Below are 25896 nucleotides of genomic sequence, written 5' to 3'. Positions count from 1 at the left end.
ATTTATTTTTCATTTTGTGGATTTAAACAAACTAATGAAAGTAAATAGACGCATTCTGCAATTTCTAAAAATTATACATTTTATTTATATGAATTATTAATCAATACAAAACAAAGAATTTTCACCGGTCTTTGAATATTTATAAAAGAAAAAAAGAATATCAATTACTTTGCTAGGTACTGTTTCAAAACAGAAGAAAAATGTAAGTGTTCAAAATATAAACCTTCTTATATACACTCGTAGGACAATAGCAAATGATATATAATACAGTAAATTTGAATGAAATGCAAATTTAAAAATATTAATAATTTAAGCCATTTAAAAGGAATTGTGATATATTAAGGAACGTAAATGTATCATTTTCTACTTACATTCGAATAAAAATTATATTCGGATTTTAAATTAATATAAAAATTAAGAATTTTGTTTTTGTTGTTTTCAAAGAAAACTAAGTTCATCAGTTCAGTTTTTAAATAGATTACTGAATAATTTTAATTGGGCCAAAAAAATAATTTGAAGATTATTTTTGAGTTCTGTAGCTGGAAATTGCTGTAAAATCACACTGCAAAATTTGAAATGCTACCGTGCAATATAGCTATTTAAATGTAGAAGTATCTGCATCAATTATCTTAGGCTTGCCAGGTCGCTGTATTACAGGAATTACGAAAAATACTATAAGGGTGGATAAAATATAAATGAGACCTTTTTAAGCGATCTTTTCTGATATATCACTTACCAAAATGGCAAAAATGTTATTTTCTTATAAAGGGTGAAGATAAAGATTTTCTCTAATTATAAAATATTTTTGTGAAAGAATCATTGTAACCATAAAGAACCATACGTATTACAGTATTAACGTATTATTTAATTATTTTTTTTTAATCCAAGAGATAGCGAAACTAATTCAGAAATAGTGCTTTTACATTGGATTATTTTTAAACTGGCGATAAGAAAGGAAAAAGTTCAGTGCTTTCTTTGGTTCTATGAATAATTCAAACAGCCCGCTAATTTCTATGTCAATAAAGGACAGAGGGTTTGTAACGCCAGTTGATGGTATTAATACTTTTCAAGTTAGAAACACAGATGCGGCAGCCTATTATGATAGCCGAAATATTGGACAATATTTGATGACAATTAGAACACCACCTTGATATTTTTTGAGCTGCTGTACTGAAATTTAGCGACCTTAGTGGTTTTATTAAAAACTTTATAAACGTCTTGCAATATATCGAAACAACCGCATGCCAAAATATAATAATTTTTATAAGGTTTTTTTTTTTTTTTTTTTTTTTTTATTGGGATAAGATTTGGTGATTACCCATTATTATTATTATCCTTATTAACATCTATATGCTTTTCCAGTCATATTGGGAGGTGGTTTTTTTTTTTTTTTTTTTCATTTTTCTGTTATAAAATGGATTTGGACCTGTACAAAGCTAATTGTACGAATATTTTAGTATTTCTTAATCCGGCGAAAGTCTTTCTCATCCAGACTCTTCTTTGAGAGATCCTAAAACATGATACCACGAATATGCTCATCTGAAACATAAGGAAGATGCTCGAGTATTCCTTATGTACTTTAGCAAGCTGGATATACAATTTGGACCAAATTCATAAGGCTTGGTATTTACATTCGTTAAAAATTTCAGGATTATTCGCTGTGCAAGTGAATAGGACACTTTGTGTTCACTCGTCGTGATAGCGCATAATTAAATGAAAATATAAAAAAATAAGTTCTAAATGAATGTCAAACGATTATTTAATCTTTAAAGGACTTACAATTGCCACTTTAGTATCATGTATTAAAACTGTTTGTTACTTCTAAAAATGCCTCGTTTGTAATTCATTTATTCTCGTGATGGGGATTTCAGTGGGGAGATTTGACATACCTAATGAAACGGGAAACAGTTAAGCATCTCCAGAAAAACTATTTTCATGCGCAAGAGGCTTCAGATCCATTATTTAAACCACAGTTTCTTTGTTTTCTTGATTGTGTAATTGATTGCAGTTTGATTGTAGAAGAGATCATCGATTCAATATCTACTCAGCATTTCTTGGCATCATTCTATTTAACATTTTTGTATGATTATGTGCTGTTAGATAACATTGATGCGATTATTTTCATTTAAGTTACCACGAGTAAAAAATGAACCAAAATGCGGAGTTCTGAGCAAACGTACAAGCAAAAAATACTCTAAAGTTGAGGCTAGTGAAGCGACAGGAATTGTGCAAAAATTCCTGCTATCCTTTTCCAACAGCTGCTGGAGGTCTCGTATGACAACTACCATCGAAGAAAGTAACATCATCCAGAGCGAATCCACCGTCGGATGATTCTCCCTCGAAATGCAACAGGTAATCTCCCTTGGCTTCTACACTTACTTGAGCATAACTCCAATCTGTTCTGCTTGAATTGGCGAAATTCCTGGCTTCTAATCGCCAAATAACTGTTCTCTTTATGCTTTCTGGATCCGACATGTCTAGCAAAACAACCTGCGAAATACATTTTGAGATATTATTTCTTGCGAAAAATAGTTCTAAGAATTTATTGTTTTATGACTTTGCGTTCTGTAGCAAGGAAAGGCAAAATAAAATGGAAATATTCAGTAAAACAAACAATCAACCATTAAAGTACCAAATAAAGTAATTTTTTAAAAATCATTGTATATCGAATTGAATGCTTCATATTTTGACATAAATTTGAATGTTACTGAATTCATGTCTCTTTGTATTAAAATGGAAATGCCACATCCTCGAACGTAAAACGCGTTTTTCGGAAAGAGGCAATATAAAAGGTATAGCATAAATCTTTATAACAGACATAAGTATTTTATGTTTCAAATGAAAGTTTATTAATGCAATTAAATGCCTTTTACCTTTTCATCGTATATATGACTTTTTTTTTTTTTCATTTTCTAATTTCTAACATATTTAATTTTGAGATATATCAATTAAAGATAATAAATCATTATCACAAAGCTTTCTGCTATGGAATAGTTTAGATATTATTGAAAGAAATTATGCTGAATTATTGAAAGTAATGCGACTAAAATTGGTATTACTCACTTCACTATTTTTATTGGATTTATTCCCAGGAAAAATAAAAAATTGATTTATATCTTTATGAAATATTTATTTTTGGCACTGCAATTATTTTTCAAGTTTCAAGTACATTATCATGCTGCTAACATTTAAAGTGGTTACATAACCGAATTGTTGAAGGTTGTATTTATAAATAGAGAAGTTTTTATCCCAATTAAACATAATTTAAAATGCTCGGTTTCTTTCAAAAAGTCAGAAAATAAATCTAACTTTTGATACTCAATATTTACCTCTAAAGCTGTGGCATCACTTCTTCCAAATGCTACAAACCAAAATCCCAGGCAACGAACTCCGCTGAAGCTGAGTTCTAACAAAGGGCTTCTTAACTTTGGACGCTGCATTGCCGTCTTGTGAAAGACATCGAAGAAAATATATCCTACCGGGGAACGGAATGTATGATCCAACAATCCGGCTGGTTTATAATCTGCGCGAGCCATCTTCCAAAGACTTTCTTCCACTGTGTTTGTCGTTTTAGGTTCTGTGGTAGGTGCAATTGTCGATGCGTCATCATCAAACTCCGACAGAGATTTCCAACCACACATATCCCTTTCGAAAAAGCATTCGCCAAGGACAGCTGCTGCACCCAAAGGTTCAGTCGTACAGTCCCCATCGAAGAATGTGATGTCATCAATGGCTATGTTCCCAACACGCCCTTCCCCCCATACGCCTTCAAAAATGATTTCGTAAGATGTCTGGGGAGGTGCTCTTTCGGGGGTTGTAACAATCGGTGCTCTTGCAGGAAACCATCTTTGTCCCTGGTGGTTGTACAGTCGCCACAGAGGTGACAAGGGTTTTCCTGGTTTTATGAGACGAACGAAAACTCTGAGACTGCCCAAGCTGAGCCCTGCAGGATCAATGAGCCTCTCGTACATCCAGTAATGGAATGAAACACATTTTGGATTAGCTGTGGGTTGGAAACGGGAACTGACTAACCACCCTCTAGTCCCTCCTTTCAAAAGCAGGGGTGTGTTGGTAAGCAAGTTCATGTAGTAGCCTTTTGCGTCTCCTCTAGTGTGGTCATTTGGAGGTCCACTCTGATCATAATAATACTGTCGAGCCCAATCAACATCGTCAAGTTCATCCTTAGTAGAGAAATTTCAAAAAAAATTAAAAATATTGAATATCAAAATTTAAATAAAATGTTTTTAAAATTTTTAATTTTTACAATTTTTTAATGCTTTTACTGTTCGTTAATTGTTCATCGGAATTGCACTGTAAAGAAGCAAGCATACTTAAAGAAATAAAATTAATCGAGTGAATACTTATGCATAATTCAAAATATTAATTGAAATTATAAAACTAAGAAAATATTTAATATGCGAAGACCTAAGCCCGGGTGAAATACAATTTTTTTTGATTTTATCATGAAAAGCAAATTGATTTTAAATGTTTTGATCTCTGTCTAGTATGCGATTCAAAACAAATTCAACAAGAATACATCATTGGACTTCCAAGCAGTAATAACTCACCCATGTTTTGCAAAGAATAACATGGACCATGCTGTTCAAAACACATACAATATTGGCCAACGCATAGACATAGAAAAAAGCAATTATTTCAAAGATAACTTCAGAAAAATTCATCAGAAATCGTAAATCACGACTCACTAATATATTTACGACTGTTCTTCACAGATATTCTCAGAATATAATAACACGAATGAAATGTGAGAATAAAAATAGGAAAGGGTATATTTAATTACAGTGACAGAGAAGTAATTTTAACAAAATAAAATGATATTTTTTTCTAATTTATTTATTTTCGAACAAATGTAAGTAATCTTATAAATAAGCATTCTTTAAAAATATAAAAAAAATCGCATATTAAAATTGTTTCATTGACATAATTAAAAAAACTGATTCCTTAAAACTTTTTTTTTTCAAAATTACGTATTTTTAGTTGTTTTTATTTTGATAGGTATTTGAACGTTACAGTAATTTATATTTGTTTCTTTATTTTTATTTTTTTAATTTGGTTTGTTCTAATTGAAATTTATGAGGACTGCTGGTTGTTATAAAACTTTCTGGTCTGTTCCAATTCAGAAAGATGTTTGTGATCCAATCTGAGTAGAATTTATAATAATGAAATAAAAATCTACCTAAAAACTGCTTTGAGTATGCCATAATATATTTTTTTATTTTACTTTAAAACAGCTTAAACACTATTAATCTTCTGTTAATATGCTTAAGTGATGATATCTGAACGTAAACATCAACAAACATGAAGCCTTTTCCCATAAAAAAAGATTCCACAAATTACATTGACATCATTACAATTTAATCTGCTCACTTTATAGCTCAAACATTTTATAGAATAGATTTTGATGTTCAGTTTAGAGTTCATATCAGTATTGATTTTTGTTCTATTTATTGTATAATATCATTTCCTTTTGAAAAACATGCATATTATCGTTTGTGACTTTAGTTGATGAATTATTCTTTTCTGCTCTCTGTAATTTAATCTCATATGTAAAGTCTGTTAGTTCCAATAAATAAACTGATTTATCTTAAACATAATTATTTCAGTTTCAAAACATATGAGATTTGTAGATTTAAGACTACATAATTTTGTTAATTCGGTTCCGCTAATTTGTTAGTACAAATTTTGTTTTATAAGTCATAGAAATATTTTATTATTTATATTGAGGATATTATAAAAGAAATAACCTCTTCCTCCTAATGTTTTCATAAATTTATATTTTTCAGATCGGGATTTTCGAGACACTATTTTATCTGTTGAATGCTTTGAATTGGTGGACGCAAAATATGCAGAGTTTGTAAGCACAAAATAAGCACTTACTTGCGGAGCCGGATTACTCCAATTGCACATATTCTCTTCGAAACTACAATCCCCATTATCTTTGGCCGCCGTTTGAGGAACAACAGGGCATGGACCCGGTTTGAAAGAAATGTCGTCTACTGCAATATTTCCGAATTGATTGCCTGAAAAGTAAACGAAATCAACATTTACATAAGAATAAATCGATTTAATAATTAAGAAGTTTTGAGAATGTACTTAAAGTTCTTGCATTTATATATAAGCATTAAAATTCTTGTTATTTCACTATTTTCATGCTATTTTATAACATGTTGCAAGTCTAGCATATATTGTAATGTTTCTACTAAAAGACAATTTCGATTGAACATATTATCAACCTAAGTTAAAAGACCGACTTATGATTGGTTTAAACTAAAAAGAAAATGGAAACTTTAAGCGAAGTCTGGATAGCTCAAACGATTATCAAACTGCCGGTCATTTTTCTAAAACGATATGATCAAAACTTGGATTTTTGATTCAGCGTTTATAATATATTTATCTAACAGTTATGGCTAATAATGAGTTGAGAGATGTTAGTGCTGAGAATTACTGAGATTTACTTTTGATTAACGACATATGGCAACCAGCCAGTTTGCCTGGCATATTGCTTATATTTAATTTCGATTAAATTTCTTATGCGTAACTTAATGTTCATGATGTTCGAACAAAGTATTTTAATCATAAAATTGCAATAAACATTAAAATCTTATGATTTTAACTGCTTATTCTGTTCATTGGTACAGCCTTTGTAATTAGTCATGCCTCGTTCAATTTGTAACTGCTCAGCTAATCTGTCTTTTAACTACATGCTGTCTCTCATTGTACTGAAACTTCAATTTCTAATTTCACATGACAATTGCGAAGATAATAAGCATTATCTTCTTCCATAGCTTTCAACAATGGAAGAAAATCACGTGATCTAATATTATTTTAATAGCTTATTTAATATTATTTTATAGCAACGTTTATTCGCGCAGTAATGAAAGCAATTTGAATGATAATAATGTTTAATAATGAAGAATATTTTGAAAATGATGCAAAAATATTTAAAAAGAATATTAAGAAAAATATTGCATAAATAAGTAAATTAGTACCATTTTTTTTTAATTTTATAAAATGGTGTAAAAAATCATAGCTGGGCAATGCTGTTTTACCGAAAAATTTAGCTAACATTTAAATAATTAAAATTAAAAAGAAATTGCTCAGAATTACACATTTCCGTTTTTGAACTTTATTTTTTCCAAATTTAATAACAGTAGATGGTTTTACCAACTGAGCGGTAATAAAAAGGCATACAAATACTCACGCAAGCACGCACTCATGTTTTCTTTTATTAGTTGTGAAAATGTATACTTTTGTATTGTAGAGATGACATAATTTTGTTTCTTCCATTGTGATTACATTTTCCTGCCTTGCGTTGATATTTTTTGAAAATCTATATCGTTTGTTTTGCTTTTTCTCGTAATTGAAATATATGCATTAATCACACTAAGTAGCGTCCTGATGTTAATCTCGTCCGGCATCTTCCTTTAGATTCCACAGAAAACTAGCAGACAATTATCAACATTTTTTTTTTCATTAGTGTAAAAATAGGGAAGAAATAACAACTTTTATTTTGTTTATTTTTGACGTTATGGCGAATTTTTTGAAGAATATAAGATGGCGATATTTCCTTCGAATTTAAATAGTTTTAAAATCATTTTGTTTCGGAAAACAAAAATGTCATTCCTTTTTTTTTTTTTTTTTTTTTTTTTTTTAAGAATTTGAATCTAGTCTATTCAAAGTAAACATGGCAGCTGACATTTAATAGCATTCGAAAGGGATTCTTCATCTTGAAACTAATTTTATGATTATAATGGAGTATTCTATACTTTTCATTAATAGTGATGATTGTATGAAACAAATGGCATTAATTAAGAAACACTATTCATTCTCTTTCCATATGGGAAGATTTAAATTCAGATACAGATCCATTAGCCAGATTTCCGCAATCTCTTCAACAAATTTCAAAATCTTTATCTTTTAAGGTATAATTGCTAAAATCCACGCAATCCAGGTATATAGTCAATCATGGTCATTCCACACAATGTCAAGGCATGCATCCAAGCCTTTCTCTTCCCAGTATCATTCAGTAAATCGCCTTCCAATTGGCTGGACGAGAATGGATTAGGAGGAAATTAAAAGGGTTGGATATCCCATTAGCTATTCCAATACTTACTAATTTTCTATATCGATGATAGACATTTTTGGGTATCTCTAATCTATTGGAGTTATCATGGATATCCAACTTAAGGCTCCAAGGAAGCAGAAATCCTATTTGTAAATTTTCAAGAATCAATCATGAGAGAAATTCTTCTGGAACAGTGAAAGTGGCCTGCACATTTATGGGGTGGAAAAAAACTTTCGGAGATATAGAAATATGCCAGCTAAGACAGGAGATGTTTTGTCATTAACTCAATTTAAAATGTTGAAGAAGATTGCAAATATTCTCACAAATGGCTATGTTTTCAGAAATAATGAAATAATAATAAGATGGATGATGATCGAGACGAAGAGGTTCTTTACTTTGAACAACATTCCACCGGGGGGCACCTCAAAAATGAGGATAAAAAGATTTCGGTATGATGTTTGTTTTTCGCCAACCTGGTGGGCACAAAAATGGTGCGGGTCAGCTAATCCTATCGATAATGAGGTATACTTCCCACGGGAAGGGTTCTATCGTGGCCGGTGATAGCCCTCAGGATTTAACCACTATTCCCTCCAACATTGCTGTCACAGCGGTCTCGCCATTTAGAGCTTTCCGTGTGCCTTCTGGTGGGTTGGAGTAGCCACGATAGCCGGTTAAGGTTACTTTGAACAACTAGCGCACCTTCGGGATCAACGCATGGTTCAAAATGTACTCAAACGGATAGGAATCTTTACTGCGTACTTAATATATGTTTCTAAGATTATAAATACTTTAATCAGAATGATGATTACAGCCAAGATTTTATGTTCAAAAATCAAGATTAAAAATTGATGTTAGCACTAATCTTCAATCTTCCTGTGTAGAATGAATCAAAAGAAATCTCACCATAGCATTCAATGGATTTAAATTTTTTATATGGTTCGTTTTACAAACCCAATTACCTACGATAGCAATCAGTAACAGCTGGAAAGGGCTGAGCGAGGACAGCGTAACTTGTGCTTTGTGCCAGCTGTTGCCAGAGGGTCCAGACATCTCCCACACCGTCTTGTCACTCTCGTCTTCGTTCTTCAGCACCAACCTGAGGATTCCCACTCCGTTCCCGAACATGTATGTGGCGAATCTCATGCACACGGGGCTATTGTCACCCGTTGTCGGAAAACTGGGACTGCGCAACATTGCTGTATCACCCGGACGTCGAGGATAAGCCGTATTGATGTAGGCAAAACCTGTAAAAAAATTTGTGAATATCAGGGTTAAAATAATTTGTGCATTTGTAACACACAAGGGGTGTTTCACTAGGATGAATTTAAAAATTGCCAATAAATAAATAAATATTCTAATATATATAAAGCAGAAATTATTGTTCACTATAGAAATCCGAACTATTTAATAGATATTCTTTAATTTTTTTCCTATAAACATCATGAAGAATAAGGAAGATTTTAATGAAGTCTTCTTGACAATCATTTAAATAATTAACTATTTATTAATTGAAAATTTGTTTCTTTTGTAGATGTACAATATTGTGCCAGCAAACAACACTTGTTGTGGTCAATACTTATTTAATAAATTAGATTCAAAACAATGAAAACATGAGAAAGAGGTATTTAAATAAAATTTATTTTCATTTTTTATATTCAAGAAGGTTTTTTAAAAATTGTTTTGATGTATCCTATTGTTCAGAGACTGGTTCAAAATTTGTAAATTCGCCGTTGAAAATTGCTGCCTTCATGTTTCAGGTTGCAAACATATATTTAAATCGCAAATCATATTGTCATTGAAACCGCGTGTCATTCTTTGAAAAATATTGACAATTCATTGGGAAAAATAGTTCTCTGAGATTTCTTGAAAATCGTTTTGGACAATATGTAATTTTTTAAGATATCGGAATTTTAAAATTACTTTGGTGTTACATGTTCCCTCATTCTAATTAAAATTAAATTATAGATAAAGTTGTGCAAGGATATTGGCTTGTATGTTATATTAAATATATTTTTATTTTTCCGTACAAGATGATTACAATAATGAAGTGTTTAATAATTGAATTGATAGATCATAATTTAAATTTTTAACTATTTGTTTTGCTCAAAGTTATTAAGATTTTTCTTATGTATTTTAAAACATAAGAAAGGTTTCAATAAATGTTTTATGCCAATTAATTAAGTAGTTACTTTATCACTATTTTATAAGAATCATGAAACTAATTTTATCCCAAATAAGGCTGAGATATGGGCTAATATGAAATAAAACTGCACTGAAAAGTTAAAATTGTTTTTAGCATATTATATCAGCAAAATTACTCAATAATATCAATCAAAGATATACACTAATTTCTTTTAAATGTGATTAGCTTATATTCATTGCTCTTTAATTAAAAATAATGGTACATGCCATTTAATTACATTCAGGTAAATGAAAATATGTATTTAAAATGAAAGTTTTTTGATTTTATGTTACTCTTTGTAATGCTATGAGACATATAGAGGAAAATATTACGCCAATCAACTGTCAACAAATCATTGTAGCTTTCTATGATCAATAACATAGTAAGAACTTACTGAACATATATTGCACTATTTATTATTGAGAAATGCTCTGAATAAAATTTTCTACTATACAAACGTCTGCTTAAAATTGAAAAATCGTTTTCAGCCTTATTTATTCCAAACTTTCCTATTAATGATCTTGCCGCCTTTCGTGACCATTTGGATCACCAGGAATATTGGTTGTGCTTAATTTCAATTATAACCATACCTTGATGTTTATGCTTCAATTATACGAATGTTTTGATTTTTAGGATTCTCACACACAAAAAAAGTTTTTACATCAAATTGTGACAAATATTAAAGCCATTTTATTCTAAAAGTTTTGCTCCTATTCTGCTATATCGTGCATATGAACCTTCCTAATGGAATCGAGTCTCGCTAATCATAGTACCATTAAAAAGTTAAGTGTCTGCTTAATCTATTTCAAATTGCACGTTGTTTTTTTGTGCTAATGTAATTTCACAATCTAATTCCTCATAAAATTATGAAAAAAAAATATTTTAAAAAACTGTCAAAATTTATAAACATTTTTTTAGCTTTTTAAAATATTTTCATTAAGAAGATAGTTTTTAAATTTTAAAATTATATAAAATTTCATTTTATGCAATAAAATTTTTGGAATTGCCAAAATACACACACACACACACACACACACACACACACATTCTTCTATATTATTAGTAGATGTGATGCTCACAAGAGTGAAACATAATGATTGGCAAACCATTTTGTTGATCATTGTTTACTTACCACCAGTTTGCTCATTTTTTCCGTAACTGGCATAGTCCCTCGGTGGACCAGTGAGAAAACTACTACTTCCTCTTCCAAGTTCCCAATCGAAATCGTCCTCATCCATGTTTTTCCAATCGCAGAAACCACCTTCAAATGTGCAGTGGCCTATGCACACCTCGCTGTTCGGAATACGATCGAATTTCACGTCGTCTAAAGCAACATAGCCTCTGAAAATGAAATAGTGTGGAATGAATGAAGAAAATCGAATCAAATACCGTGAATAAATTGTCCCTACATTTGAAAGATAAGTTATGAAACTTCATAATCTCCGAATTCAAAGTTATGAACTTTTTGTAAATGCTTACATTTAAAAAAAAAAGTAATATCAAAAATGTAATTTTATGCAAAAATCATTTCTGTGTATAACAGGAAATTCTTAAATTTCTCAGATTTTGGCAAACAGTAGCATAAATAAATAAAATTCCGGTCGACAAACTAAAAGTAGTTTCCGTATGGCTCTAAATAAAAGAAAAAGAACAATTTCACCCGCTCCCGCCATTTCTCTCTTTCTAAGTTTGAAAATGTAATTAGAAGGAACCATGATCCGAGAAAATATACAGCATTCTTTTCAAAATCATAAAAATTTAGTTAAATTAAAAAAAAACATTCGTAAAAAACGGGCATGCATCTTCTGAATATTTATTATTATGCCATATTTTTCGAAACATGTTTTTTTTTCTACATAGAAACAGTTCATATGTGGAAAAAAAATGGACATAGATATGTAAGAAAGAAATAACCAACTACATTTTGATATATAATTGCATTCGCAATTAGTGTAGAAAATAATTCAATATGGAATATTATTCAAATGCTATGTTTTACTAAAATTAAATTCTGCATAATAAATAGTTTGTTGTGTGACAGATTACAGTTGATACAATCTTTAACTACAAGTAACATTTACTTAGGTTTAGTTATAAGTAGTGAATCATAAAATGATGGTTGATCACAAAATGGTGATTATCATCTACCAAACTGAATTCGATAAAAACCTAATTCATATATGCAGTCGAATCTAAGTTGTACGCATCCATTTGATAATTTAGAAAAATGATGAAATTAAATCCCCTAAATGAAGCATGTATCTGCAATATATCTTTTCTCAACCTATATCATGACTGATGAAGAATAAATTTTTCTCCTTATTTCATATTCTCTGTTTGTGAGATTTATCTAAATATATATTATCAATTTTAAATATTTTAAATACTTTTTAAATAGCAATTTTTATGCTACTTTTTTATATATTAGTTTCTAATATTCTCACTAATGCTACTTTGTTTTAACATGTTGTGTTTTAAGTTATCAAATGGAAATCATTTTTAAATTTTTAATAATTTTCCAGTTTCAAGATGCATATCTTGGTGCAACAAATAGTATTTTTGTAGAAACCACTGATAATCAACCGAAAAAAAAATATCTTGATTACATAAAAAAAAAATTAAACTGATATTCTGAATTTTTTATCAATTATATATACACTTTATAATTTTTTAAGAGAAATTCATTTTTCTAAATTAATTACATGAAATACATCGTATTAAGAAAATTAAATATTAAAAGATTGGGAAAATTTGTACTTTGAAAAAAAAATATTTTTTAAAATTTCAACCTCGTAAAATCGGAGGCATTTTTTATAATATGAGACATTGAAGTGTTTAATATATATTTGTTGAAAGTCGAATGATCAAATATTAGTTTTTCAAATTATAATTAACATAAATTACTATGATAAAAATGTATAGTCTTCTCAAAACATTATTCCTTTTCAAATTTGAATACTCATATGTAAAATTCCTTCCATAGTATTCATGTGAAATTTTATACTATGATAAATACTGTTTCAAAATTATATGATATGAATTATTTTATATAAAATGTTATATTACGATTTATAAATGATGCTGTGATATTTATAAGCAGTATACATCTGTAAACCTATTTTTATTTATTTCTGGGCAGTAATATATATTTAAGGGGCTATGTATGAAGATAAATATAAATTATTTTTTAGATTTTTAATATTATATCAGCTAACATTTTTTTACACATTAGAAGAATTGTGTAATTATAAATTATTTTTTATTTATTTCTTGGCAATGAAATATATTGTATTGACTATTTGTAACAGCAAATATATTATATTTTTCAGATATTCAATATTATATCATTCAGTATTTTTGAAATTTTTATTTTATGTAAGTTGAAATGCAAGTAAATTCATTGCATTTATTATACATTTGCTTACATATAATTCTAATTTTGAGATAAACTTATTTGAGAATTCTTCTTTCTGAGTATACATTTATGATTTGAAGTTATGAACTTACACAATATTGCTTCATAATAAAATTTCAATTTATTATTAAAAATATTTTAAAAAGCATTATTTTTTTTTTATAATTTTATAGCGAAAACAGTTGTTTTTTACATAAATTAAATTTTAGAACACATATAATATTCATTTGGAAGAAAATATCCTTTATTTACAGTTCAAATTTCAACGATTTTAGCCTCGAGAAAACGTTCCATTTCTTTATTAATAATTTTAAAAAGTTAGCATAATTTTTAAAAAATAAAAATTTGTAAATAAGTATGAAAATTTTTGGAGTAAATATACTGATATATTGTATGATGCATAAAAGAAGAAGGGTATTATTAACCAAAACTTAGAAATAGGCAGATATTTATAATCACAAACAAAAACAAAAAATAACGTTTACCTGTACGTGAGCTTTTTATATGATTGGTTGGTCGGAAGCGCTTCAAACAAGATGCGATACTTCTCTCCATAGCTGAATGCGACTTCTCCCTGATGCCAAATACCATCTGAATTATCTTTGCTCTCCCAAAGAATAGTGTCTTGATTGAGAGCGTTCCTGAGCTTCACCCTCAAAGATTTGGCACTTAATCCAGCGATGTTATAGAAAAAGGAAAGACAAAGCCCAGAAGGACCCGTGTGATTATACAGCGGTCCCAACAACTGATTGGACGTGAATTCAGATTTGGGTAGTTCCACAAAACTGGAAAGCTCTGAAGTTTCATAGAAGACATAGCCGCTGTTCTTATCTCCTTCCGTATGGTCAGCTCTTGGTCCGCCGATCCAATAAGCAGCTGCTCCCATACCCGATTTCCAGTGAATTTTTCCTTTGCTGATATTCTGTGGAACGCTCCAGTAACAAGTTGTCAGTTCTACGATAGATCCGAAATCACATGCCTCTGGAACATCCTCTAACTCCAGATTTCTTCTGTAACGCGTTAATGTAGAATTCCGATTTAATTCTGCTTGTAAAACATCAACAAAAATTGCTGTTAAATAGCACAAATAAACTATGAGTTGAACTTTATTGTTCCACATTATACCAATCAATTGAAGTTCCGATATCAAAAATTTTGATATTGCCAATAAACGTTTAAAAATTTATCAGTTTTCTGATGATAAATATTCTCGAAACGTCAGAACTCGATTTTTTTTATTGCTGAAAGCTAAATCAGAATTCGAAATTAAGAAATTGCACATGAGATATAATATGGTTAAGAACTTATCGATTTTGTACGAAGATCCATTGAAAATTATCCAGTATTTTATATAGATTTCTCAAAAGTGTATCTAAACTCTATCAGGCAATTCATGCTATTTTTCTTATTTTCTTGAAATTCTTCAAACACTAACGTGCATTTCCGAAAATCCAAATAATATCTAAATCAGCTTACTAAATAACACGTCTAAACTGCTCTTGAAACTCACACTTAATGCTTACAATCAATATTTACTGCCACACAGAAATACATTTATACCAGTGTAAAAAAAATCCATTAACGGCATCGAAAGGAATTAGCTTTTAAAGCTTAAATGGAACTAACAGATTTGTTGTCACAAAATAAAGAAGAGAAAAATAGCTACCCGTGTAAGTGCTATCCAGCACCAAATGTTTTGCTGAACTCATTTTGTGTAAATACTCTGTTTAAATGGCTATAGAAAAGAAAGAGCGACAGAAACACGCGACAGACACAGTTCCGTCCTTTTACGAGGATGTGTTTATAGACCGCCCCCTTTCATGGACATCAATTTCCTCTTCCGCTCAGTTTTTGAGCACTACTTTTAAATCCCGCTTTTGTATCAATTTAGGTATATTTGAATTATTGCATGTAGGGCAGTTGGAATAACATAGTTCTATTTGTTGCCATGACGAAAAATAAACAAGGGAATGAGAATTGAATGCTCTTGAATACTTAGTGTTTAGTCCATTGAGCAGTCTTTAATTGATTTTTTTTATTGTTTAAGTCCATCTACCTCCGACACTACAAACAGCGTAGGCAGTTAGTTCCGTTTATGATTTAGAAGAGTTTATCTTAATACGAGTGTCTAGGGATTAATGTAAAAAAATATATCGGCTTTTTATATCTATTGAAAAAGAATATTTTAATTAACATATAATTTCATATTTTCCCTCAAGAAAATGTTTAATATGAAATACTTTATTGGTATTTATATTAATTATCCGTTTTCGGCTATCAGCTTCTTCGCCCAGATTATAGATTTTTTTTAGTTTGTTAACTATTAATATGGTAACTATAAAATGCTTTTTAAAAATTTCGATTGGATATGCTAAAAAGCGTGCATTTAATGGATTCAGTCAACTAAAACAAACTGCTTGTGCATATTAAAAAGTGCATATGCCATGAAATAAAAGGAAATGAAAATATTACTTCGGAGTTTATGTCTAAGAGAAACAATTTTTTGTCTTAATTCTAACATATGTAAAAATACGTGATTGAATAGTTTGATAAGTGAATTGGAATTTCACTAATGCATTAAAACATAGTAATCTTATTTGATACAAATCATGTATCAAATAAAATTTTAAAAACTATTAGCAGTTGCACAGAAATGAAATTTATATCATTAAAAAGGTAATCTTTTGAGTTTCAAGATAATGAAAAAGTATTTTTTGTGTGTGCGTGAGAAAATAATTTGAGAAATTATAATCATCAGCTTTTATAGGCAAGACGTAACGATTACCTATCTGCCGACGGTTGATCTATCTTAACAATCGATTAACCTTCTGTTTGACACCTATTTATATTATTTTGATTTCTTTTTCATTTTATTCTGATTGAATGAAGATCTTAGTAGCGTATCAAACCCTCTTCTTAGCATATCTAATAATATTTTGCAGTTCCATTAATTAATTAAGTGAGATGTTAAATTAAGCAAAACTGTAAAAATATTTAATTAAGCAGTCGGGAACATTAGTACAGCTTTTTGTTTACATTTGACTATTACTATTCTATAATAAATATTAAGAACGATTTTTGTGTGACATACGTTAACGTTTCATTTATATATATAGGAGTAGTACAGAAAAAAAGTTATATATTAGAGAATTATTATCTATATTAAGTATGTATATATAGTAACTGTCTGATTTAACGAATAAGTCTTGCTATGAGTATTCCATTATTACGAATAACTTGCAATTTATCGTCGACGAGTTATGTGATGCAAAAAAGTATATGTTTACAACTAGTAAAATTCAGTAGGCTTCCGCTGTTATGTTGGCTTCAAAATTGGCGTATCAAAACTCATACTATTATTTTCCTTAATGATCTCAAAGGAAGTATGAACGCAAATGTCAAAACATTGAAATGGAATATTATTGTAGCGGCACCCACTTTTTGAAGCATATCTAGCGACAGTGACGGATTTCTGACAAGGCAAGTTGCCTAAAACCATTGAGCTGAGGGTGTCGCATAGCGATGGATTTAAAAATGCTATTAGCCTTTTACAAAGTAAATTTGTAAACAATACAAATTCTTTTAATTATAAAATATCGATTAATAAGATTTTCATAAGTGTAATTGGTTCAGTTCTTATAATTTCATTTTGTTCAGTTAATTATTGTAGTTTTTCTAAACATCAAGCTTACTCGTGAATATCACGCATATTCATGATTAATTGATGTATTTATTTATTGACTTGGTGTATAAATAAATAAAAACGTACATTTTCACATAATTCTAAAATAAATAATTAAACTAAATAAGTTTTCATTGTGTTTATTAAGTTGAAAATGGGAATTTAAATTGACCAGCTTTTTAAAAGAAAGGACATCGTAACTGCCACACTCACTACCTAAAGCCTCAAAAATGCTTACATCTGCCAATGTATAGTGATATGCTACGAATCTGTGGGATCTTCAAAGGGTATGAATTTGAAAATATTGCTACAAATTTATGCTTACCAGAAAAAGTTCCTGATAATTAGATCACAATTAAATGAAAATTTGGTCTTACATTTCCCATTCTGACGTATTTGTATGCTGCTTGAGATGGATATTACAAAATGACCTCATCAAATCTTTTTTCAACAGCTATATTTTCTATTGTATATCATTCTCTTTTTTATTCAATAGTATTCTTTGGTTCTGCTATGCTACAAATACAAAAGGTAAGAATATTTCACGTAATTCCCTAGGTGAGCAATATGATGTTAAGTCCACACAAATCATGCCATGATCAAATAAGATATTTCTCTTTCGATCATCATATGAACCGTTTATTTTGAAAGTGGTGCAAGTCCATTTTTGGTAAAAATGGATATAATGGTGATTATAAAAAAAACTTGTTATGATCTTTTTATGCGCAAACAATTTAAAGTAAAAAAAAAAAAAAAATAGATTCTAGTATTTTGGAGACGGAAGTTTTAGCTCTTAACAGTATTGAAAATCTGTTTATTTTGAAAGTGATGCAAATCCATCTTAGATTGGAATTATTTTTGACCGAATATATTACTGCAAAATTTAGCTCCGGTTGCTGTATGGTGAAGGAAATGTGGCCGTTTGATATCATGTCTGAAATTTAGGGTGTTTCCATCTATCTATCTCTGATAATGAAAATCGGGGATTGTACAGTGTTTCATAAATAATAAAAAGTATTTTTTAATTTTGTGTTTCGATACTAACATGTTTACTTCCAACACCGATTGTTCAGTAAAGTGACAATGAAATAAATATCATTGACCACAAGTTTTGGTTGTCAGGACATTCAATTTTATGGAACGATCGTGATTTTGGAGTGGTAGAACTTGCAATCCAGAAAACAAGTTCCTTGTATATTCCCCAGATATTTACTATAAAGTAATAAGAAATTGTCGAAAATATAATAAATGTTTAATACATGAAAAGAAACGCGGATATTTATTTTGAACCCAACCTCTGGAGAAAGCGGTTTTAAAAAGAAATAAAAATATCGATGGTAAAACCGTGGATTGTTCATCTATATGCTGGATCAGATTTACAAGGGATGTACCATACAAAGTGTTCTACAAAACTTCGATAGGACGAGATACAGAATATAAAATTATCGATTTGCCACCACAACGAGGAAGACCAAAAATTATCTTTTATGTATGAAAAAAAAGAAGATCTACTACATCTGAAAAATGCAGGGACATGATGGATTTATTACGATACATATAATTCCTCCTATCTATTAATATTTTTATATTGAAATGCAAACCTTCAAATATCACGCAATAACAAAAAATGGACTTGTCCCATTTACAAAACAAACGGCTTATATATAAATAGATCAGCATCAGGTATGCATCTCTGATCAGATCTGCATCCAATTAGGCCCTCATCTAAATAGATCTGCGCCTAATTATATCTGATTCAGGCATTTTATTAGACCCGCATCAGAACTACATCTAATTACATCTGCATCTATTTAGACCTGCAAGTAACTAGATAGATTTAAATCTGCATCTAATAAGGCCCGCATCAAATTAGATCCACTTCTAAATAGAACTGCATCTAATTATTACTGCTTCAGATCTGCATTTGATTAGATCCATATCTAAATAGATCTATCAGGTGCGCATCTAATTAGGCCTGCATCTGATTAGAACTGCATGTAAATAAATCAAATTTGCTCTGCATTTAATTAGGCTAGCATCATATCTGCATTAATTAGATCCGCATCTAAATAGAATTCTACCTAATTAGGCCTGCATCAAATCTGCATTTAATTAGATCTAAATAGATATTAAAAAAAAAAGGGTCTGCATCTAATTAGATCTATATATAAATAGATCTGCATGAACTCTGTAACTAATTAGGCCTACATCTAATTAGATCTACATGAAACTAGATCTATTTAGATGTGCATCTAATTAGTTCTGCAACTAATTTGAACTGCGTGCAACTACATCTGATTAGACCCGCATCTAAATAGAACTGCATCTTATTAGACCTGCAGCACGTTTGCATCTCATTAGGCCAGCATCTAAAAAGATCCATATCCAAATAGATCTGTCACATGTGAGCATCTAATTAAGCCAGCATCAGATCAGCATCTAATAACGCCCGCCTCTAAATATATCTGTATCTAATTAGAAATGAAACAGGTCTGCATATAATTAGGTCCGCATCAGACCTGAGTTTAAGCAGAACTGCATCTAATTAGGCCCGTCACTAACCAGATCTGAATCAGGTCCGCATCTAAATAGAACTGCATCTAATTATATCTGAATCAGGTATGCATCTTATTAGTCCCGCATTAGAACTGCATTTAATTAATCTGCATCAATTTAGAACAGCTAGTCACTAGATATATTCATATCTGCATCTAATAAGGCCCGCATCGGATCCGCATCTAATCAGGCACGAACGTAATCAAATCTGAATCAGGTCTGCATTTAATTAGATCCGCATCTAAATAGAATTGCATCTAATTAGATCTGAATCAGGTCTGCATATGATTAGACCCGCATCTAGCCTGCATCTAATTAGGCTTGCATCTGGTCTGCATCTAATTAGGCCACCATCAGATCTGCATCTAATTAAGCCCTCATCTGGTCTGCATCTATGTAAAACTGTATCTAATTATATCTGAATCAGGTCTGCATCTTATTACGCCTGCATTAGAACTTCATCTAATTAATCTGCATCCATTTAGAACTGCAAGTCACTAGATATATTGATATCTGCATCTAATATGGCCCGCATCAGATCTGCATCTAATTAGGCACGAATGTAATCAAATCTGAATCTAGCCTTCATTTAATTAGATCCGCATCTAAATAGAATTGCATCTAATTAGATCTGAATCAGGTCTGCATCTAAATAGAATTGCATCTAATTAGATCTGAATCAGGTCTGCATCTGATTAGACCCGCATCTAGCCGGCATCTAATTAGGCTTGCATCTAGTCTGCATCTAATTAGGCCACCATCAGATCTGCATCTAATTAGACCGACATGAGACCTGCATCCAATTAAGCGCTCATAAAGTCTGCATCTAATTATATCTGAATCAGGTATGCATCTTATTAGGCCCGCATTACAACTGCATTTAATTAATCTGCATCCATTTAGAACAGCGAGTCACTAGATATATTCAAATCTGCATCTAATAAGGCCCGCATCGGGTTCGCATCTAATTAGGCACGAACGTAATCAAATCTGAATCAGGTCTGCATTTAATTAGATCCGCATCTAAATAGAATTGCATCTAATTAGATCTGAATCAGGTCTGCATCTAAATAGAATTGCATCTAATTAGATCTGAATCAGGTCTGCATCTGATTAGACCCGCATCTAGCCGGCATCTAATTAGGCTTGCATCTAGTCTGCATCTAATTAGGCCACCATCAGATCTGCATCTAATAAGACCGTCATGAGACCTGCATCCAATTGAGCGCTCATCAAGACTGCATCTAAATAGAACTGAATCTAATTATATCTGAATCAGGTATGCATTTTATTAGGCCACCATCAGATCTGCATTTAATTAGACCGGCATGAGACCTGCATCCAATTGAGCGCTCATCAAGTCTGCATCTAAATAGAACTGCATCTAATTATATCTGAATCAGGTATGCATCTTATTAGGCCCGCATTAGAACTGCATCTAATTAATCTGCATTCATTTAGAACTGCAAGTCACTAGATATATTCATATCTACATCTAATAAGGCCCGCATCGGATCTGCATATAATTAGGCCCATACCTTATCAGATCTGAATCAGGTTTGCATTTAATTAGATCCGCATCTAAATAGAACTGCATTTAATTAGATCTGAATTAGGTCTGCATCTGATTAGGCTCGAATCAGACCTGCATCTAACTAGATCTGCCTGTAACTAAATTTAATTAGATCTGCATCTAATTAGGCCTGCATCTAGCCTGCATCTAATTAGGTTTGCATCTAGTCTGAATCTAATTAGGGCACCATCAGATCTGCATCTAATTAGACCGGCATGAGACCTGCATCTAATTGAGCGCTCATCAAGTCTGCATCTAAATAGAACTGCATCTAATTATATCTGAATCAGGCATGCATCTTATTAGGCCCGCATTAGAACTGCATCTAATTAATCTGCATCCATTTAGAACAGCAAGTCACTAGATATATTCATATCTGCATCTAATAAGGCCCGCATCGGATCCACATCTAATTAGGCACGAACGTAATCAGATCTGAATCAGGTCTGCATTTAATTAGATCCGCATCTAAATAGAACTGCATCTAATTAGATCTGAATCAGGTCTGCATCTGATTAGGCCCGAATCGGACCTGCATCTAATTAGAACTACTTGTAACTAGATCTAATTAGATCTGCATCTAATTAGGCCCGCATCAGAGCTACATCTAAGTAGATCCGCATCTTAATAGAACTGTATCTAACTAGGCTGCCGTGAGACCTTCATCTAATTAGAACCGCCTGTAACTAGATCTGATTAGATCTGCGTCTAATTAGGCCCGCATTAGATCTGCATCTAATTAGGCCTGCATCTAGTCTGCATCTAATTAGGCCACCATCAGATCTGCATGTACTTAAGCCAGTATAAGACCTGCATCTAATTAATTAATCCGCATCCATTTAGACCTGCAAGTCACTAGATATATTCATATCTGCATCTAATTAGGCCCGTATCAGATCTGCATCTAAGTAGATCCGCATCTAAATAGAATCGAATCTTATTAGGCCCGCATTAGATCTGCATCTAAATAGGCCTGTGTCTAGTTTGCATCTAATTACGTCAGTATCAGACCTGCATCTATATAATTAATATGCATCCATTTAGACCTGCAAGTCACTAGATATATTCATATTTGCATCTAATAAGGCCCGTATCAGATCTGCATCTAAGTAGTCACGAACGTAATCAGATCTGAATATGGTCTGCATCTAATCAAATCCGCATCTAAATAGAACTGCATCTAATTAGATCTGAATCAGGTCTGCATCTGGTTAGGCCCGAATCAGACCTGCATCTAATTAGAACTACCTGTAAATAGATGTAATTAGATCTGCATCTAATTCGGCCGGCTCAGATCTGCATCTAATTAGGCCAGTATTAGACCTGCATCTAATTTAGCGCTCCTCAGACCTGCATCTGAATAGAACTGCATCTAATATATCTGAATCAGGTCTGCATCTTATTAGGCCTGCATTAGAACTTCATCTAATTAATATGCATCTATTTAGAACTGCAAGTCACTAGATATATTGATATCTGCATCTAATAAGGCCCGCATCAGATCTGCATCTAATTAGGGACGAACGTAATCAGATCTGAATCTGGTCTGCATTTAATTAGATCCGCTTCTAAATAAAACTTCATCTGATTAGTCCCGAATCAGATCTGCATCTAATTAGAACTGCATGTAACTAGATCTATTTAGATCTGCATCTAATTAGGTCTGCATTTAAGTAAAACTGCATGTAACGATCTAATTAGATCTGCATCTTATTAGACACGCATAAGATCTGCATCTAATTAGATCCATATCTAAATCTGCATCAGGTCATTATATTTTATGTATGAAAAAAAAAGATCTATTGCATCTGAAAAATGCAAGGTCATGATGGATAACTCTTGTTCATCATGAACATTTTAAAATATTGAATCCTGAATAAAATTCTATTTAATTATACCGGTTTATAAATTGAAAATGTATAATTTAATTGAAATTCGCAATAAAACTGAATTATTTGTTTTTATGTTATATTTTTTACAAGAATATTCTGTATTTTTTTTTCACTTTTTATCAAATGAATAAATAATTTTACATTTTTAATAGTATTTGGTTTTTATTATTAAAAAAAAGACTGATGTAACTGAAATATTTCCCTATTAAATAAACGTTTGCAATATTTACTTTATTTTGAAAGTGAGGGAAGTCTATTTAGTTATAATAAAACTATTATTTTTTTGTCTGCACTGTAAACACTGTTGGATTATAAACTTACATTTCCCGGTACCACAAAATACAAAAAATATATCTATTAATACTTACCAATATTTTTATATTTATTGAAATGCAAACCTATAAATATCTCGCAATAACAAAATATGGACATGCCGCATTTTCAAAATAAACGGCTCATATGATTTAGTGTGTAACAATAAATGAGAAATTTTTTTCCCTTTTCTTTGTTTATCTGTTAGAGTATTAACTAAATAACTATGTAAAATTTAAAAATTTTCATTATTACCGAAATTTAAAACGTATCTAATATAGCGAGACTCAACCAATCCAAAGCGAATGTGCGTGTAGTTTACAAACAGACGTTAAGCTCACAAAGACAAGACAAGTCAGACAGAGACAGCAAAGGTTTTCCCACTCGCTATATCTTTTAACACCTAACAGTATCGAAAAATATAAAGCAAAATTTACATATAATAAATAAGAATCTAGAAATTAAGAAATTTACAATTATAACCGAATTTTGAAAAAATAATATCAGAGGGGTTTAAATAATAAAAAAATTAAATAGTAAATAAAATGCAAAATAACAAACATAATTAAAGATATAAAATAATAACTATAACAGCATAAAATAAATTAAAAAAAAAAGAAAAATATAAGTAAATATAAAAGAGACCATATCTAAAATATAATTTAAAATGTTATATATCTAAAATATAATTTAAAATGTTATTAATAAGAAGAACATATATTCAATTAATATATGGCATACTTAAAAAAACATAATACTGCTCAAAATCTCATTTTTTGTAAGTATTGTACTTTCTAAATATTGTTATACAAAAGAATTTCTAATAAATCTGTAGATTTGTAAATTTGTAGATAAAAGCCATTTGTTGTACCAAAAATAGTGATTATTTCCTAAAATGGGAAGTCAATATTTTCAAGTTATTGTATGCAAGCTATTGTAGTCTGTTTCTTTGCCATCTATTTCAATCATAACTTATCAAACGAAAAGATAAAATTGTCTTCCTTTTTCTTTAAATATAATATCAATAATCTGAAAAGATGTAACTAATATGGAGAAAAAAAAAAAAAAAACCTGATAAAACATCATTTACTAGTACCCCCCAAACGGTGTATTTGGGATTTCAGACTAGTATCCCAATTTAATAATCTGTATCTCAAATACAAATTATTAAATTTAGATCACTTTAATAATCTTTCAAAGTGATTGGCATATCTTAAAATTACTTTAAAAGATTCCAGGCATCAAACCAAACGATTTTTTTTTTTTTTTTTTTTGCTTGTGTTACTTTTTTCAGACACAAGTTTAGCAATCCATGTTTTGTTTGTAGTTAATTAATTAATATTATGTTGATCTTGGTTCAGTAATTTTAAATTTAACATTTGGAATATTTATTTTTTAAAAAGCATTTTCATAAATTTAAAATATTACTTTTCAAAATTTATTCTGTATTATATCATTAGAATTAGAATTTTCATAAATACAGATAAACTGAAGATAAAACATATACATAAATTATAGAAAAGTTTTTTTTTTTTTTTTTTTTTTTTTTTTTTTTTGTAAAATATTAAACTTGTGGCATCTGAATTGTTGGCTTCAGAGTTATTGAGAGAAAATGTTAAAATTGCATTTAATTTTTATTGAAAAGTCTCACTTAAAATTTGAAAACCCTTGTATCAGCGAGCACCTACTACCCAAGAAAAAAATATCTACCTAATGTGGTAACTCTATTCCCAATAACCGTAACCTGTAACGAATTAGAATGGTTTATTTTTCATGATGCATGTCATCATTAACAGATAGTATGCTTCCCAGTAAACGTTCACATGTTAAAGAATTAAGTAAAGCAAAGAAAATAAAATTTAATAAATGTTTGTAGCACTTGTGGTATATTAATACAAAAAGTAGTTGTAGCTTTGTATGTATATGCTTGCATATATCCTCGTAAACAGCTGAGATGATTTCACTTAAGTCCTGAATACTTATTCTTTAGGACAAAAGAAAAAATACCGTCAATTTTTTTCAAAAAATTAATTAAATATTAAATTTTTATACTAGAAAAATTTAATTAATTAAAAATTAATTAAATTTTTATACTAGAAATATTTGAATACCATCTTACAATTTTACTTTTTCAGCAATGCCAAACTCATTTCTTTTCAATATTTTCTTCATTTTTATTTATTTATTTAAAATTTAAC

At 30.3% G+C, this 25896-nt stretch overlaps 2 protein-coding genes across 2 annotated transcripts in view; one reads left to right on the top strand and one right to left on the bottom strand.

Annotated features, from left to right (window-relative positions):
- Positions 1–5909, top strand: part of LOC129963087 (uncharacterized) — a 52843-nt gene extending 46934 nt beyond the window's left edge. The window contains exon 18 of the mRNA XM_056077142.1: positions 5805–5909. Coding sequence (XP_055933117.1) covers position 5805 — 1 coding nt within the window. The 3' untranslated portion in view covers positions 5806–5909. The remainder of the gene's footprint in view (positions 1–5804) is intronic.
- Positions 1403–15392, bottom strand: LOC129963104 (MAM and LDL-receptor class A domain-containing protein 2-like). Its single transcript, XM_056077175.1, has 6 exons — positions 14169–15392; positions 11401–11609; positions 9046–9330; positions 5899–6041; positions 3330–4181; positions 1403–2490 (listed from the first exon to the last, which is right to left on the bottom strand). The coding sequence occupies exons 1-6, from the start codon at positions 14801–14803 to the stop codon at positions 2242–2244; spliced, it is 2373 nt and encodes a 790-aa protein (XP_055933150.1). The 5' UTR covers positions 14804–15392; the 3' UTR covers positions 1403–2241.
- Positions 15393–25896: the final 10504 nt, after the last annotated feature.

Source organism: Argiope bruennichi, chromosome 1 (assembly GCF_947563725.1).
Source record: "Argiope bruennichi chromosome 1, qqArgBrue1.1, whole genome shotgun sequence".
NCBI lineage: Eukaryota > Metazoa > Arthropoda > Arachnida > Araneae > Araneidae > Argiope > Argiope bruennichi.
Note: the sequence above shows the minus strand (reverse complement) of the source record. Positions and strands in the feature narration are given on the sequence as shown.